The 16,976-nt window shown below is 41.9% G+C and overlaps 1 protein-coding gene across 1 annotated transcript; it reads left to right on the top strand.

Annotated features, from left to right (window-relative positions):
- Positions 1 to 604: 604 nt before the first annotated feature.
- LOC103800249 (protein O-mannosyl-transferase 2-like) lies at positions 605 to 8,516 on the top strand (the record flags this gene model as incomplete). The annotated part of the gene is made up of 10 exons (XM_009072618.1): positions 605 to 683; positions 1,439 to 1,590; positions 3,244 to 3,335; positions 4,427 to 4,503; positions 5,673 to 5,744; positions 5,956 to 6,015; positions 6,208 to 6,313; positions 7,274 to 7,414; positions 7,715 to 7,829; positions 8,411 to 8,516. Coding segments are annotated over 10 exons (1,000 nt in total), but the record flags the coding sequence as incomplete, so codon positions are not given.
- Positions 8,517 to 16,976: the final 8,460 nt, after the last annotated feature.

Below are 16,976 nucleotides of genomic sequence, written 5' to 3' on the forward strand. Positions count from 1 at the left end.
TGCTGCGCGGGGTGCTGCGCGGGGTGCACTGGCTGAGCAGCCTTGTTAAGGACTGCCCTTATGGACAGCTGAGTGGTGCCTTATGGACAGGCTTCCCCGGGTGCCTTGGTTAGCAGTCCCTGCTAGGGGGGGCTGTTGTTTGCACGGGTGCTGATGGTCACCACTGGTTCCTCCCTCAGTAAATCAATGCCCGACTAAATAGCACAAATTTTTCCCTCAAAAGCAAAACTGATAATCACAAAAGGTCAGGATCTTGCTTTGCTTCTTACAAGAGCAGGTCTGTTAGTCTGTTAATTAAAAAAAACCCCAACCCACACCAAACCCAGCAATGTCTTTTCCACTTGGAGGTGGCAGATTGTAGCTTGAGGGTTGGATTTATTCACACTGTCATGCTTTTCCATTACTGCCCAGTGTGGCAGCTCAGAATCACATGTTGGGAAGCAACAGTTTCACTCTGTGGCCCCTATCCTGTTTAGGCTGCATCCTGCCTTGCCCTCAGATAGAATTCAGTGGTTAGAGTGCTGGCAGATCTCTGAATCGCCCAAACCAAAGTTCTTATCACAAATTGACAAGATTCAAAGGTTTGATTTTAATTTCATTTCAGAACTTCTAGAAATCTGCACAGTCACCAGCATGAAGCTCCCCTGACAAGGAAGCATTTTCAGGTCACTGCCTATGGAATAGTAAGTGAAGGCAAGATAAAACAAAAGCTCCTTTTTGGGAGAGTTCATGTCATACCAAGGGGATTTATTCTTCCTTTTTTTAGTTTGTTAGCCAAGGTGATAGATGGGCATCTGCCATCCTGAAGGAAAAACTGATTCAGTGTGAAATAGCTTATCTCATATTTAAGGTCTATTTAATGTGAACACAGATAAAAAAATTTAAGATTTTACTGCCAGTCTGGCAGCATTCAGTTCCAGAAACGCCAAACTGAGCAACCTTGAAGTTGCTCTGACAAGTCCTATTCTATGTATTTGGCCTTGTCATATAGACAAATGCCTTCTTTGACAGAATGATGACAGAATTTTGAATCATGAAAATGGAATCTGCTTTGAGGGCTGAATTTCCAAATGCAGGGATCTGTTGCCTAAACCCGTTTTGTGAAGCAGCCAAGTTAGCCCTGTTTAGATAGTAACTCTGAGCCACAGTCAAGTATGAATTGGAAGCAAAAAAAAATTAAGGTTGCAAGATAAAGATGTGTTTTTGAGTGGCTGCCCATGTCTAGGAATGATCTCTTCCTGATGGGGCATCACTCCTGTGAAGTCTGAGTGAGGGTAGTCCGGGCTAGTTTGTTTAGCTTTTCCACCATTAGTGTTTCAGAATTTCCTTATTATGCTTCAATTCTGTATGTCTTCTAGTTTGGTTGGATTTTTTTGTTTCTTTTTTTTTCCTGTTTTTGTGATTTAGTTTTTTCTCCAATGGTATGTTTGCATGATAGAATGGAACAGGAGACTCCAATGATTTCTGGCGGATTGAAGTGGTGGGCAGAAAGACTGGGAAGCTCATCAAAGTCCTACGGAGTCAGATCCGGCTAACCCATGTGGCCACAGGGTGTATATTGGGCTCTTCTGGAAAGACTCTGCCAAAATGGTAAATGGTTTGTAATACCCCTCCACCCCTTGAGCTGACATTCTCCTTTGCTCAACAGTGCTCTTAAACTAAGTAATAACCACATTTCCTCCATTTCTTTAAAAGAATAAAAATGTAACTAGCAGGTACTAAAAATATAACCAGAGGGGGAAGATCTGGGTTAGGGCTATGCAATCTATTTCAGTGAAGATTATACAGCTCTGAAAAATAATACCCCCTTATTATGAGATCCAAGAGTGGCATGGACCTAGATCTTGTCAGATAGTAAGTCCAGGTGAGGATGACAGGCATGTCCTTTAACGCCCATTTTATCTTTGTGGTTCACAAAAATTGCTAGAAACTGGGGCAGTACATGGTGTTCCATACCATAATCCTCCAAATTTTCATTGGTATTAATTTGCCTTGTGATTGGAAGGCCTTCTGCCATTTTTGCATGCAGCATCTGAAGCAAGGGAGGGCAATGGTAACAAGCTGCTATTAGTAGGGGTCATGATTTTATATGTCCTTGATTTATGTATTGTCATCACTAAAATGAGGTGTATGCAGAGACATCCAGACTAATGCTGAGCCAGCTGCCATGTCTGCAGAGCTGTACTGTGTGGGATGCTAACATGGATCCTGAAGCAGCAGGCTTGGTGCTACTGTTTCCAGAGCTGCCTCTGTTACTGCTAGCTTAGGTTTCCCTTCACTGTGTTACGGTAAAAATGGATTCTAAGGAATCCTGTGGATGCTGAATCATAGTGCAGGCAGATTCCTCTGGTGTCTGCCTGGTCAGGAATGCAAGTGCCATTTAGACTTCACCAGTAAAACTGGGTTCATGGGTAAATAATGTGATTGGTTTACAAAAAAACCTCAGTGTCTGTCAAGAGCATTCAAACCAGGTTGTGGTTTGGGTTTTTTTCTCCTAACAAACTTACTTTGTGAATGGAAGTTATTGTGACAAAATAGTGATGATATTAACTCAGGGGAAAAATACTTGTTAACTGCAAATAAGGTTAGAGTATATTGGATTTGTATTTTTTTAATTTAAAGGGTAGTTATCACTGTTCTTCAGAGAGTTAAGTGGTAATTAATTAATGAATGAATTAATTAGTGAAGTCTGCTAAGTGGTGATTGATAGAAAATTCCTTATCAGTCCGTCACATTGCTGCAAGGTTTGATGCACTTTTTCCTGAAGTCTTTGATGTGACCTGCTAGAGATAGGGTGACAGACTAAAGAACAGCTGTTGTTATCCTCTAAAGTAATTCTTTTGTTTCTGTAGTACACTTGTTGTAGGCATGGATTCACTCACATTACCGACAGTGATTTTCTTTTGGAGGGACTATAAGGGTTGAATTGAAGTAGTTTCCAGCTGTCAATGTGCATCATCTTCAGAAATCCCACTGCTTCTGTATAGACCTATTTTTTTTAAGACATCCCAAGTTAGAAATGTGGTTCAAATATTCAGCAGAATTTTGATGTTGGCTGCCTTGCAAATCTGTTTTGGTTGCTATAAGGAGCTTAGAGCATGTAAGAATGCAACTGCTGAGGTTGAGTGGTATGGTAGGTGTTATGGAGAAGTATGAAGCTAAATGGGGGAAAAATAAGACATGAACTGGAAATATAGACTGGTCTTTTGTGGGGTGGTGATTAACTGTTCTGCTGTTCCTCAGGGGGTGGGAACAAGTGGAAGTCACCTGCACACCATACCTGAAGGAGACTCCCAATTCCCTCTGGAACTTTGAGGATCATATTAACCCTAAATGTAAGTCTTTTATTTCCTTTTCCTTTGAGAGTGGATCTTGGCTTGCTGTTGAAGGAAGGGATGGGCTATCAGGTGACAACAACTGGCATTCAGCATTTGGAATTGGTGTGTTCTTTCCCAGCTTATGCACAAACTTGCGGAACTTGGGCCAGTGCAGAGGTGTGCAGAGCCCTTTTCTGTTTCACTCTTTGTACTGAAAGCTAGTGATAATGTTTGAAGTGTAGTGGAAGTATAAAGGGTTTTGAGATCTTCATGGGTTACAAAGTGTGAAGCACTGCAGTACAGGCTGTTGTTTTTAATGTTGTTTGTTTAACTGGGAATTATTGTCATTGATATGAGCATGTCATCTATGGTTCAATGATTTTTAAAAAAGCTAAGATCCACCCTGTTCTGGTGTTGATTTTTTTCCTTCTCTGTCTGGGGGCATGCGAAATAATGATTTTGTAGTACTATCAAGAAATGAATGGAAGTGTGACTGAGATCTCAGTTTGCCAGTAATGACAGATGGGCCTTGCAGCCTCATCCAGGAGTTACATATGTCTCACAGCCTCATCTGGCCCCAGTTACCCAATACAATTTTCATCACGTGAATTGCAGGTGACTCGGGCTGACTTCTGAGTTACTAAAAAACTGAATGCTCTTCAGATGCTCAAACCAGCACATCCTTTCAGAGCCATTGTATGCAGACCAAAAGAGAGAAATCCTAGGCTGTTGACTTGGTAGGGTTTCTTCTTCTGTTGTAGTGCATTTTACATTCCCACACTTCTGGCTCATTTACAGCAGCCTGTGAACAGTGTGTCTCTAATTTCAGGCAGAAATACAAATCTGTTTATTCCATGGACTTTTATGTCTTTCCTCTTGCTCTGGGAAGTAAAGGAGGAAATCTAGGAGTTGATCAGTTGTGAAATTCACTGGGGGATACTTTTGAATGCAAGCCTCTGTGTTTAGAATATGAATGAATTGCATAGGGAATTAAAAGAGCTTCTAGAAGCAGATTTGTCACAGAAGGAGACAGTTTAGTTTGTTATGAAAGAAGCAAATAAAAATAAACCATACAGACTTATAATCTATTTTTCTCTCTTTTTCTAAAGTGCCCAATATCAGCCTGGATGTTTTGAAGCCTTCTTTTGCAGAAATTCTGCTGGAATCCCACATGGTTATGATCCGGGTAGGATATCATGAATTCTTGATTATAATTTTCTGCCTCCTTTCTCTTGCATCAAAAAGAAATAGCACTTTCTGAGAGATCTGGGTGATGGCTGCAAGCTAGGACAGAATTTACATGCCTCAGCAACCTACTTGAATTTATACTTGGAAAAAGGGATGGTCTTGGATCTAAATCTTCCAAGTCCAATTTTGGAAGCCTTGGACTTAATGTCTGGCACTGCTGTTGGTGTGGTGTAGCTACAGCCTAGTTATGTAATCCTTTCACTGCTGAAATTCAGTTCTGTAAAGGAGAGTTGGAAATTTTCCCTACCCTCCTGGAAGGTTTTAAAATTAAATGACTATTTGTGAGGCCGGAGGATATTACTGTGGTCAGAATCAGGAAAACCAGCTGAACAGACACTTGGGAGAAAAATGGATTGGGATTGAAAATGGAAAACATGTGATTTTTTGAAAGTTCATCAGTGTGCTGTGATTTCTGGCTTCCTTTTCCCTTTTTATTCCTGAATATATTAAAAAAAGGAGTGGATTTAATATTTTCAAGGTGGACTGCTCTTGCAGTCTTTCCCCATGATCTTTGTGCTCTTGGCCACAGCCCTTCTGCTTCCAGCTCCTCATTCCTTCTTCTGGAAAGTGAGAAGTTACTATTTTGAGAAGGGAGTCTAAGATTTTCTTTGCTATTCTTTGTAAAGCTCTTCTCAGATTTTTAAGAGAAAGAAGGTAGTCAAGCAAATGAATATTAATGCTGAGCATTTCCATGGCAATCAGTGGTAGTGCTGTCTCAGGTAAGGGAGCACCTGCAGGAGTTTCCATGGAAATAATCTTTCTGAGGCTTTTTGGTTTCTTTCAGAGTGGAGGGAAACCTGTCATAGTAGTCTCTTAATGAACAAAGATTTTGCTTATGCGACATGTGTCCTCAGTGACAGAAAAGCTGGGGAAGTGAAATAAGAGAATACTGCCTCTAATGGTACCCAAAGAACAATTTCATTTGCACAGTAATACTGAAACATTAATTATCCTCGTTGTGACCATCTGTGGAAGATGGTGTGTTTACGTGGGTCAAAAAAGAGCTCAGGAAGAGTATTGATGTATGTTTGTGCACACAGACATTTCTGAGCACGCATTGCAGCATAACTGCCTGCTCATTTAAATTTTATGCTGACTTATCTATAGGGAAACAGCGGCCTCAAACCAAAGGACAATGAAGTTACATCCAAACCTTGGCACTGGCCCATCAACTACCAGGTATATTGATCAATCCACCTTCCTTTCTATTTTCAAGTGCTTTTGCAGTGCTTCTTGAAGCATAGCACTCTTAATTGCATCAAAGGTGCTGTCAGCTTGATTCTGTAGCACCTGAGATGCATGGGTGAGAATTTGTCTCACCTTTGACACTGCAAAATACAAACTGGACTGATGAAAACCTATTTTATTCCCTTCTGATCTCTTTCCTCAGGGCCTGCGTTTTTCTGGTGTCAATGAGACTGATTACCGGGTTTATTTGCTGGGAAACCCAGTAAGTTGGAGTGGGAGGTTCCAAGACAATGTCTTTAGCAAATTTTAGCTTAGTCTTGCTTCTGCCAGTGACAATGTTTCTTTTCTTTCTCCTCCTTTTGGACTGTCTTTTATGTTTGCATGTAACTTTTCATTTCCTCTCACGTGTGCATGTCCAGCATGAAGTCCCAAATGTTTGTTTTTTTTCATGTAGGTGATTTGGTGGCTAAATCTGGTCACTATTGGGTTATATCTTCTGATAACAGTTTGCACTGCAGTGGCTCTGAAGAGAGGTGTCCAACTGACATCTGAACTCAAAGGTAAGGTCAGTCTTCCTTTTCATAAATGCCTTTTGCAGTCACCTTAAAAGTCTGTGGGTGGCAGAACTTTGCGCTGAGGGTGGAAAACCACTGAGCTTGGATTACCAAGCAGTGTCCACAAGGAAAAGAATGGGAGTGTCTTAGCTTAAGTAGTTTAGTGAACAGGACAGATCTTCAGGAAAAATACTGGAAGGCCACCTGTATTGGCTGCAAGGGAGACAGGCCAGTTGGATCAGTGTCCTGCTCTCAAGCTCTGCATATACTCTGTACTACTGCAGTATGCAGTGGTTCACTATGAGAAGTGTTTCCTGATATTTACACAAAGCAAACAGCAAATGCAAGAGATACAATGATCCTTTATTGTGTCCAATACTAAGGTTATAGAGCTTTTCACAAACCTTAATAAGTCATACTTTGGCCGTTCCAGTTTATATCAATGGTTGCTTTATTTTGTAGATCTTCTTGTAGGAAGTTAATTCTAAAATGTGATGGGAACCTTTTCAGTTATAGAATTAAGTTACTGGCTAAGCTGTATACAGACACCGGAGTTCTTAATTCCTTGCCCAGGCTCTGAAAGCTAGGCAGCATTCCCTTCCAGGCGATGGCTTGTGGTCTCATTGCAGAGAGAATAAACACCACCAGAAACAGGAACGACCTAATTAGTCTGATGCATGTCCTGAGAAACTGCAAGTTTGGTTTTAACATATACCATGGTCAACTGCCTGCTAGTCCCTTGAGACTTTTGTCTTTGTATATCTTTTCTGATAACTGTTCTCCTGAAAAGCATTTGTATGTCTATAAAGAATGCAGCTAGGATGCTGCAGAGGCTTGAAGCAATTTCAGACCAATACATGAGTTCCTGCAGAGATCATTCCTGTTGTGTTTACTTAGTGTGCTAAGGTTTGCAAAAAGGAACTAGCTGAGTTTTTCTCTGCTGAAGTCTGTTTCTTTGTGTTCCAGAATGGTCCAGAGTTGTGCTGCGTGGTGGAGGGCAGGTCACACTGGGCTGGCTCCTTCATTACTTCCCTTTTTTTATGATGGGACGAGTTCTCTACTTTCACCACTACTTTCCTGCCATGCTTTTTTCCAGCATGTTGACAGGTAAATACTAGAGTCTAGGATAAGACAAGGTAGGGAAACAGGTGATAATCCATTGCACTGAATGTTTTCATCTGGGGCCCAGATCTCTTTTGAATTTATTTAAATGGAAAGGTAGGAAAAAAGACCTTCTGCTGATACAAAACAATCTCTGTAGTTGTGAAGGCTACCAAGTTAAATTAATTTAAAAATCAGCATGGTCTTCTGGTGTTACCAGAGCTTCATCAGTCCAGTCTATGAATGTGGCTGCTCTGTTCTTTGGCCTCTGCATTGCTCCTGACTTTTACCTCTTCCTTCTCCTAGGAATCACCTGGGATGCACTACTGAAGTTCTGTGCTGGGTTCTTGTCACCCAGCACTACAGCTAGAAATGTATATGGAGGAGGGTTCCTGGCACTGGTTCTGCTCATCCTGTACAGGTGAGTGCTAAATGCTGAACTTTCCATGAATGTGTGATGGTTGCTGGCTTAATGGGAACTTTACTGCCTGTTTATTGTCCTTGGCCTTTGTCTCTGCCCCTCTTCCTGTTGAATTTGTCAGACCATCCTCAAGCCCAATCCTAAACCCTCAAATTTTGATTAGATTCAGCATCTGTGTCCCAATAATGCATTATAGAACATCCTTCCATTGCAGGGAACTTTTCTTTTATCCCAGCACTCAGTGTGAACACTCTGTTCTCCAAGCCCACAATTGAGTGGTTTCTGGTTCCAGTCCCAGTGATGGTGCCATATTCCTCAAATTCAGGCAAAATTTTCATTGCTGTAGGTTTTATCAGCTGGATTTTGTACAGAGATTTTACTTTCTAAGAGAAAATACCATGTGTGATTAAACTGTGTGCTATGTATATATTGTGTTCAGGAGAGATTAGGAGGTCCCCAGTGGAGCTTAGAGCAGTCCAAAAACAAAGGTCCCTATAGGGCATCTGTATGGACTAATCTGCTGCAAAGTTCTTGAAACAGAAAGCTGCAGTCCTTGATGGGCATTTGGTTTCTTTCCACAGCTTCTACCTCTTCCATCCTCTGTCCTATGGGATGATAGGACCCATGGCCTCTGACCCTAGCAGCCCCATGGCAGGGCTCCGGTGGATGGACTCCTGGGAGTTCTAGAGCCAGCGAAGGAAGCCTGAGATCTGCTGCATGCCAGGCTGATTCTGGTGCTTTGAAAACATGTGACTGTAAAATGCCCTCTCTGGAGACCTCTGGGTATAGTAGCCCTGTTGCTTTGGCGTTTGTTTGCACTGCCTCCTTGGAAGATGCAAAGGATGACCGTGGGAGGTCCCTTTAAATTAAGACTCATGTCCTGAGTCCTTAGGTTATATTCATGGACAACTGGCTGCTTTAAATGTCAATTATTTGAGCAATATATATGTCAAACAGCAGTGGCATTGCAGCAGTCAGCCCAGTACAGGTTGGAGGCTGTCTGTGGTTGCATATACACCTCTGTGTGTGTGTATCTTCCTTCTTGTAATCTAAGCACTATTACAGTTTGAAACCCAGACAGTGTCTGAGACCTTAGGGCTTCTACCATGATTAACAACCTTTCTTATGGTGAGGTTTTTGAAAGCTTCCTCTAAGCATCTGGGGACCTCCATTCTACCTTGCCCTGGCTGTCTGCAGGTTTTTTGTTCTGACCCTGAATTTTTAGAATTTGGCTGAAAGGGGTCTGCTTGAAATCTCTTGAGCCACTGTGCCTTGCCTGTCTCCCAGGCTCTCTGCAGACAGAGATGGACATTGTTTATCCCTATATACTGCCTTGCTTTCTGGTCATCTGTACTCATTTATTACAGTTACCTGGCAGGCCTGTTTCCAGCACCAGACTGTTCCAGCTCAGCACTTTGTAGCTTCTTTGCAATTGTCTGAAACTGCTAAGGAAATTACAGTGGAAATAGCAGGTGGTTTATTTTCAGCCCCAGTATGCTGTGGAGACCAGTGTGGGGGTGTACTAGAGACTGAAATGATATCTTGGAAATTTTACAGACAGCTGTCATTCATCTTTTGATCCCATCTATTTCGGTGCCAGTACCTGTGCTTTTAGGGGAAGGCTTCATCTTGATGAATGTGGCGTCTGCAAAACTGGCTGTCACTGCCAAGGTATCTGCTCACTGTATTCCCATATTGAACAAGTTCCCTCTCATAGACTGATGCACATCAAATTACTATATTGAAGGAAATATGAAGCCAGGCAAAAATTCTTTGTCTGTTCAGCATCAAGAGCCATTGGATGTTGAATCCACCCCTTCCAAGAAAGCGGAATTCTATTTATCAGGTGCCTTTGTTTTGTGTTAGGTCTATTTTTGTAGATGTTCCTTTTATTCCATCTCCTACTTTTCATGCAATTTCAATTTATTGTCACAGTTCAAGGTTGCTACCTTGTAGCATCCAAGGTGAATGACACTTAGACCCCAACTGTGTTCCTATCTCAAGAAGTAATATTTGAAAAACTCTTTTGTGTATGTTCCAGTAAGCTCAAGCCTTTCATGTCAGTTCTTGCTCTGCTTCACAGCCTTGCATCAAAATTACAGGTAGAGGGAGAGCAGCAGGTGAGTGTGTCTACCTTTAAACATGAATTGTGCATTCATTTCTCTTTCCCAATCTGGAATTCTAATGTATTTCCTACTGCACAGAAGGGCTGCATTAGCATAGTTGTTCTGCAGGGGGGACTAGACTCCAGTCAGACTTGCTTTTATTCCTCTTTAGTAGAGATCCATGGCATCATTCAGTAAGGCAGCTGCTTGCTATTGTAGGGCTCTGGCTTGGTATGTCACATCTCTCCAGAAGCTGACTCCTATAGATAGTAACTCAGATGGGATGGGCCTGTGCTTTTGATTCTAAAGGTTTTGAGTTAATCACCTGCTGGTCATACATGGTGGGAAGTCATTGCCCTAATTAGCTACTGGGTTTGATGATTCTTTTCTACTTGCCATTGCAGGAAGTGCTCCTACCTTCATGAGCCACGGGTTCCCAGAGGTGATACAGAGGCAAGAAGGGTGAGGGAGAAGGCTGCAAACTTCTTCAGATCCTGCTTGATCTGCCAGCTGCTACAGATTGCTAACTGTTGGCAGTGTGGCAGTCAAGACAGTGCAGTGCTGCCTTTGTAGCAATGTGATTCAGCATCTTCTACTCTCAATCCTTTGCTATCCTGAATATGAGCTTTCCCTAAGGTAGTCCTATTGCCATGGGGAGGATTTGCCAGAAGAGCTGATAAAAGACATGGTTTAAAGTGCAGAGTTTTTTCCAGCACATACATTCACACACGTGCCCTTAGCATCAACAACAGAAAAACTTAAGGAACTTGTGTTTTGAAATAACAGTTTCTAACACTATTCATCTGATTAAATCTGTGGGAATGCAAAAATTGAGCCAGTAACCTTGGTTTCTTCAGCTGTTATGAAATGATCAGCTTGCAGAAGCTACCTGAGAAACATGAACCAGTTTGTTCTTTGGCCAGGGTCGCTCTGTCCTTCATTACTAATAATCTTTTGGGTGGGGATTGGCAGCTGAGTGCTAAAGGTGGCAAATGTCATGCTCCCATCCCACCTTCTTATGCATAAGCCTAGCTTCTGCTTCAATACAGGCAAGTGTTTCTTTTTCTTTAGGACTTCCATTTCAGAAATTCTCTGAGAGCAGTTGATTGACATCGAGACGGATCTGTCTCTTACGTCTCGTGTGCTGGTAAGGGGGTGGAGGCATATAGTGGGAAAAATCCAACTGTTCCACAAGAGGGAGCAACTTGCAGCAGAATTTTTTGGTTTTAAATCTGAAGTTAAAAGGATTGAAAGGTCTACTGTGAAGACTAGAGGGCTGACCTTTCCTCTGCACCCTCTGGACTCCGAGGGTTGGGCTTTCAACTAAGTGTAAATTGATGTAGCTCTGTCTTCTTTCAAGGGAAAAATACTGAAAAATTATTTTAGTTAGGACTTGACCTTCAATATTTGCTTCTTAAAACAAAACCTGTCAGGCTGTAGCTGGAACATAATAGTAGCTGGTATTTTGTGAGGTCAATAGAATACAGTAATTGGAATTCCCTTACTGGCTCTGTCTTAAAATGTCTGAGTGGTACAGACATGAGGCAAGGGGTCCAGGGCACTCTTTGCTTTCTGAAGGGAATTTGGGCTGCTTTAGTTTTCCCAGTTGTGCTTGTGGAATGAGTTCTGGTTAGTTTTGAGGACTGCTTGTTAGTCTTCTTCCCCAGTCACGTGGAAAATAGCTAACGGTGCTCTCTGCGGCCTGAAGATGCTGTTCTCTGGAGCAGCTGCTCTCTTTGAACTTTGCTTGACAGGGCTCCTTTTGTCACTGACAAAGTATTTCAGAAAACTGTATCCATGGATTCAAATCACAAAAAGCTGCAGGCTGCCACGTTCCCTGCTTCAAATTCTTTTCTGTGTGTAAACTCTATTTTCAACTCTTCAGTATTTGAAGGACAGGTAAAGGGCCTCTGGGCTCATCTAGCTTTATCCTAGCCAATCCATCCATCTTAAAAGATTTCTGTTAACAGTTGCTTCAGGACATCGATACACACATTCTATTCCAGCAGCAGGGACTGGCCTATTTCCAGGAACTGGACTACTCATGCTGTGAGACAGAGATGTGACTGTGGGGAGGATTTGAATGGAGATTTCTGTGCCAAGGTTGCCCTTGGTCCAGGTGGAGGACTTTGTGTCATCACTGCTTACCATCATTGTTTGCAGCCCTGTGGGTGGGAGAGCTACCACCACTCTCTCATCTGTATATGGTTTTCTTTTTGCATCTTGATTGGAAGGGCTGATTGATGCACAGAAGAGAATTGAAAGGATCTGCCTTTTTTTATCTCCCTCCGTCCTTCTGCTTCAAGTATGTCTAAAGTACAGGACATGTCTTTGCTTCTCCCCTAGTTTTAAGCTGTGCATCCATTTCATGCAGGTGCCTGAACAAGGGGTAGGACAGGACATCTTGTAGTATCCTGAGTGGATGAATACCTGGCATATGTACTGAGAGCAAAACCAGAAACTTGTTATGGAAAGGTAAACAAATGTGTTACTTGACAGTTCCCTTCTGAATCCCTCTGAGAATTGTTTTCAAGGGACTTGAGAGCAGCTGTTAACATGGAAATGCAGGCATTTACCTGAAATTCTCCATTGCCACTTAGCAGCTTCCCCTCTACGCTGTGCCTGAGTGACTTACCCTCTGGGCTGGCACTCTGTGCATAAGAACTGTTTCTCAGGATCCTGCTGGCAATGTGCAGATCTCCTTAGCAGTGTCCTGTGTCTCTGCCAGCTGGGGAATGTAGGTAAGATTATTTTTTTTTGCCCTTTACAGCAAATGACCCCACACATGGGCAAGTGTGTCATGAAGGCAAAAATGTTGGACTGTTTAGAGCACCATAAGGCTCTTTCCTGCTGGGAAAGGAAGGCTGAGGATAAGAACACCACCTCCATAGCATCCTTGTTGTCTTCAGGGGGGCTGTGGGCTGCAAGCAGTTGGGACTGAAAATTGTCTTTGTCTTTAAAGTACTAAGACCTTGGTTACTTGGTTGGTTGTGAGTTGCTTTACTTTTTTAAACTTTTTTATGCTCTTTACTTGAATGTCAAAGGCTATGATTGTCACAAATAATATCTGAGGTGAGGACATACTAGCATAGAAAACACTCCTCCTGAATTTGTAATTGGTCCTAAAACTTTGCCAGTTGAGCTTACTGTGTTTTACAAGAGGCACTGTTTAGAGCCATCCTTGGAGAACGTGCCTCTGGCTGAGCAAGAGTTTGGAGCAGCAGTGAGAGGGGTTCTTTTGCAATTCTGTCCTACATCCTGAACCTTTCTTACTAATGCAGCCTGTGTGTGCATCTGTCCATGACCTGAATGTCTTCTAACCACGGTGCGGTTACTGTACCATACGATGTGACTGGGACAATATTCCCTTGAGCTACAAATGTATTTTGTACAGGTGACCATGGAAAATGAGGTAGAATTTTTAATTTAATTTTGTAATAAATAACTCTTCTTTGAAGCATTCTCTTTGTGTCTAGATCTTGGGGTGGGGTTTTTTCCCCTCTTTTCTTGTCTTCCTCATGTACATACTTGAAGTAGCAGCATGAACTTTAAACGGACCCATTGGAGAGTTTGATCTAGGATAGTGATGATCTACATCAGCTGTTAGCACAGAAGTGTTGCTGGACTGCAATTCTAGGAGGTCAGATTTCACTGAAATCCAAGCAATGTGCTGGTGCGTGAAACAGGTACATTTGGATGAGAATAAAGTACTGGCTGTTGAAGCAAGTTTATTTCTCCTTATTAAAGATGTGTTAAATTGTAAATATGTATAATATGTCGGGTTTAATGGGTATTTTCCCCAAGCTTCTGGTAGGTTACCTACAAACTACTACCACTTCATCTTACAGATCAAGTGTTTTATTTGGAAACCCATATTTTTCTATAAATCATTCTTATGCTCAGTCTGTAGTGTCCATAACATCATACTGGTGCACAATTTTGTACACAAGGCCCTTGCTGTGAACTGAATGCAAGAATGTGTAATAAAACTGGAATGCTGAAAATCAGAACCTGGCTCTACATCAGGCTGTAGTGAGAGGCCAGCACATGCTTTTGAGTACAGAGTAATAAGGGGTTGCTTGGGGTGGAACTAAATGGGGAAGAACAAAATATAGCCACCTTATCTGGGGCTACACATTGATGTGCAGATCAGTGCTGGAGCAGAGTCATCCAGTCTGTTTAGACATGTTCCAAGGGCTGCTAAAGTAAAGCCAGGACAGCTAGAAACTGTGCTATGGCCTGTACAGGGTGATACAATAGGGTATTAAATGGTTACTGAAAAGCCTATTGACATCTTGGATTGCTTCACACAGTGCAAGTTGGTCTTTGGATATTGTCTGATCAGGGCTGTTGTTCTTGAAGGAAGGAATGCTGATACAGAAGCTGTGCTAGAATGTAGGGACATGACTGTAAGGAAAACGCATGAAGTATTGTTCAGAAAATGCTGATAGTGTCTGAAGTAAAACTTTACTTCTCACTGCCCTCTAAAGCAAGAATGGCTTCTTTGTGCAGGCGGATGATCCCATGTGCATGCACACTGGTGACTGATTCCAATTTGCATTTGATTTGAACCTGCCAGCTTTCTAGACTCCAGCCATCACCCCATCACAGTTTTCTCAACAAGAATGAGGCTTTTTTACAAGCTGGTGTTTTAATTTAAATTGTGTGCTCTGTCTTCAGGCTGCTTCTTAATCTTCTGTTTTCTAACCAAACAGAAACTTCCAATGCAAGTTGTTTCCTCTGGCCTTCAATCTCCCATGCTTCTCTTTGTCATCTTCAGTTTACCCATATGGTTTCCCAAACTGTACGCTGTCTTCCAGCATCTGTGTCCCCAGTTCCATATGCTGAAAGAAATCTTCACTACTCTTATCACTGCTTCATGGTTTGCATTCAAAGATTGTTGTTGTACACTTTGGAGTTGTTTTCTAATACACCATCTCTGCCTGTAGCTCTGGCCCGTGTGATGCATGCTCTGGAAATAGAAAGTTTATGCTTTATCTGAATGGGTGTAGTTTAACAAGCATTATGATTGCTGTAAATTGCTTTGTCCAGTTATGCCCTTCTTGCAGTCATTGTTTTATCTCTAGATTTCACCCAAAACTACTCATCCTGCTGTCATGCAGCTGACAAAGGCTTCATTCACCTGACCTGTTTTATCACCATGTATTTTAGAATGAAGTAGTTCTGAAGTACCTGAGTTTCTCCACTGACCAGAAAGGAAGTTTAGGTTGATTTCTTACCCATATGAAAACATCTGTGTTGGATTAGCTGAGTCCCACCTGGGCAATGTGTTGATCCTTGCCATGCTTTAAGAATAATAACTGTTTGATTATAAGGTGGAGAATGAAACTAGATGAGAAGTGGGGAGAATTGGTTAAGATGAGAATGTGGAACATGCGTAAGAAGGTACATGTTGACTTGTATCAGAAACCATGTGGCCAGCAGGACCAGGACAGTGATCATCCTCCTGTATTCAGCACTGGCAAGGCTGCACCTTGAATCCTGCGCTCAGTTTTGGGGTCCCTCACTACAGGAAAGTCATTTTGGTGCTGGAGCATGGCCACAGAAGGGCAACAGAGTTGGTGAAGGGTCTGGAGCACAAGTCTTATGAAGAGCAGCTGAGGGAGTTGGGGGTGTTTAGAAAAGGAGGCTCAGGGGAGACCTTATTGCTCTCTACAGCTACCTGAAAGGAGGCTGTAGCGAGGTAGGGAAATGGCCTCAAGTTGTACCAGGGCGTGTTTAGATTGGATATTAGGAAAAATTTCTTCACTGAGAGGGTGGATAGGCATTGGAACAGGCTGCCCAGGGAACTGGTGCAATTACCATCCCTTGAAGTGTTCAAAAAATGTGTAGATGTGGCCACAAGGAACATGGTTTAGTGGTGAACACAGCAGTGTCAAGTTCATGGTTGGACTCAATGATCTTGGAGGTCCTTTCCAACCTTAACAATTCTATGATTCTATGATCTTTATTAAAGATTTATGAACTGTTTGAAAACAGCTGAATAAAGCCAGTGAAGAAAGTTAATTTAAACAATTTTATAACTTCCAGGCAAAATCCCATTGGAGCAAGTCTGAGGAGGAATATTTAAATAAAAGTCAGTAAGAGCACAAGCACTTACTATCCCAGTGCAAAGCAAGGCCAGGAAGAGCTAAAGAAGCCAAAGGTAAGGAGCTGAGTAAGAAGTCATTAATTAACTTCAAATTCAGGAGAGAAGCATCCAGAAAGTGAAAACACAAGTTACTAAGGGCTGCTATGAAAGAGTGATGTGGCGGAGAAAGCAGAAAGGCTGCTTGACAAAATGAAGACATAATGAGGAATAACAAAGTTAATGAAAAACTGTCAGAACACAGGTAGTAAGAGATGGATCAAGAATTAGATCACTAGTTGGCAGAGGCAGAAAGGCATAAATTGATGGATCACTCTGAAAAGTTGTACACTCATCTTGAAATACTTTTATAATAAACTCCCTACTGGGCTTTTCATTATTTTTCTCTATGCTGGTTTTTATCAGGCTAGTTAGTTTCTGCCTTACTTAATCATCCTGTTCAATCTTTTTGAGTATTGCCACACTTTATACTCCAAGTCTTCTGAAATATCTTTGTTTTGATCATTATTAAAACAATAAAATTAACATTAAGTAGGTTGACGATACCCTCAGGCAGCTCTTGTAGGACTCAATCTGTGCCTGCTGATTTTAACTCTATTCCTAACAGTTGCTGTTTAACATTCTATTTAGTTACTAATGGATTGGAAAGTGCCTTATGATATAGCATAAGTACATCATTCTCCTCAAGACAGAACCACAATATTTACTCAACACTTAGGTCTCTTTAACTCTGGAATTTGCAGGTACAAAATTCCTCACTGAAATGGAGAATTATTTCTGACAAAGCCCCAAAACTGGAATGGGTTAGAGAGGTGATGAGGAGAAGACCTCAAGCAGGAGAGGATCCCATACATAGAAGGAATAACGTGTGGGATTTGCTTTGAGACCAGATGGCTGAAGGTGGGAATGATGGCACAGCCCTGCCATGAAGGA

The sequence above is a fragment of the Acanthisitta chloris genome, unplaced genomic scaffold, assembly GCF_000695815.1.
Source record: "Acanthisitta chloris isolate BGI_N310 unplaced genomic scaffold, ASM69581v1 scaffold14164, whole genome shotgun sequence".
Taxonomy (NCBI): Eukaryota; Metazoa; Chordata; class Aves; order Passeriformes; family Acanthisittidae; genus Acanthisitta; species Acanthisitta chloris.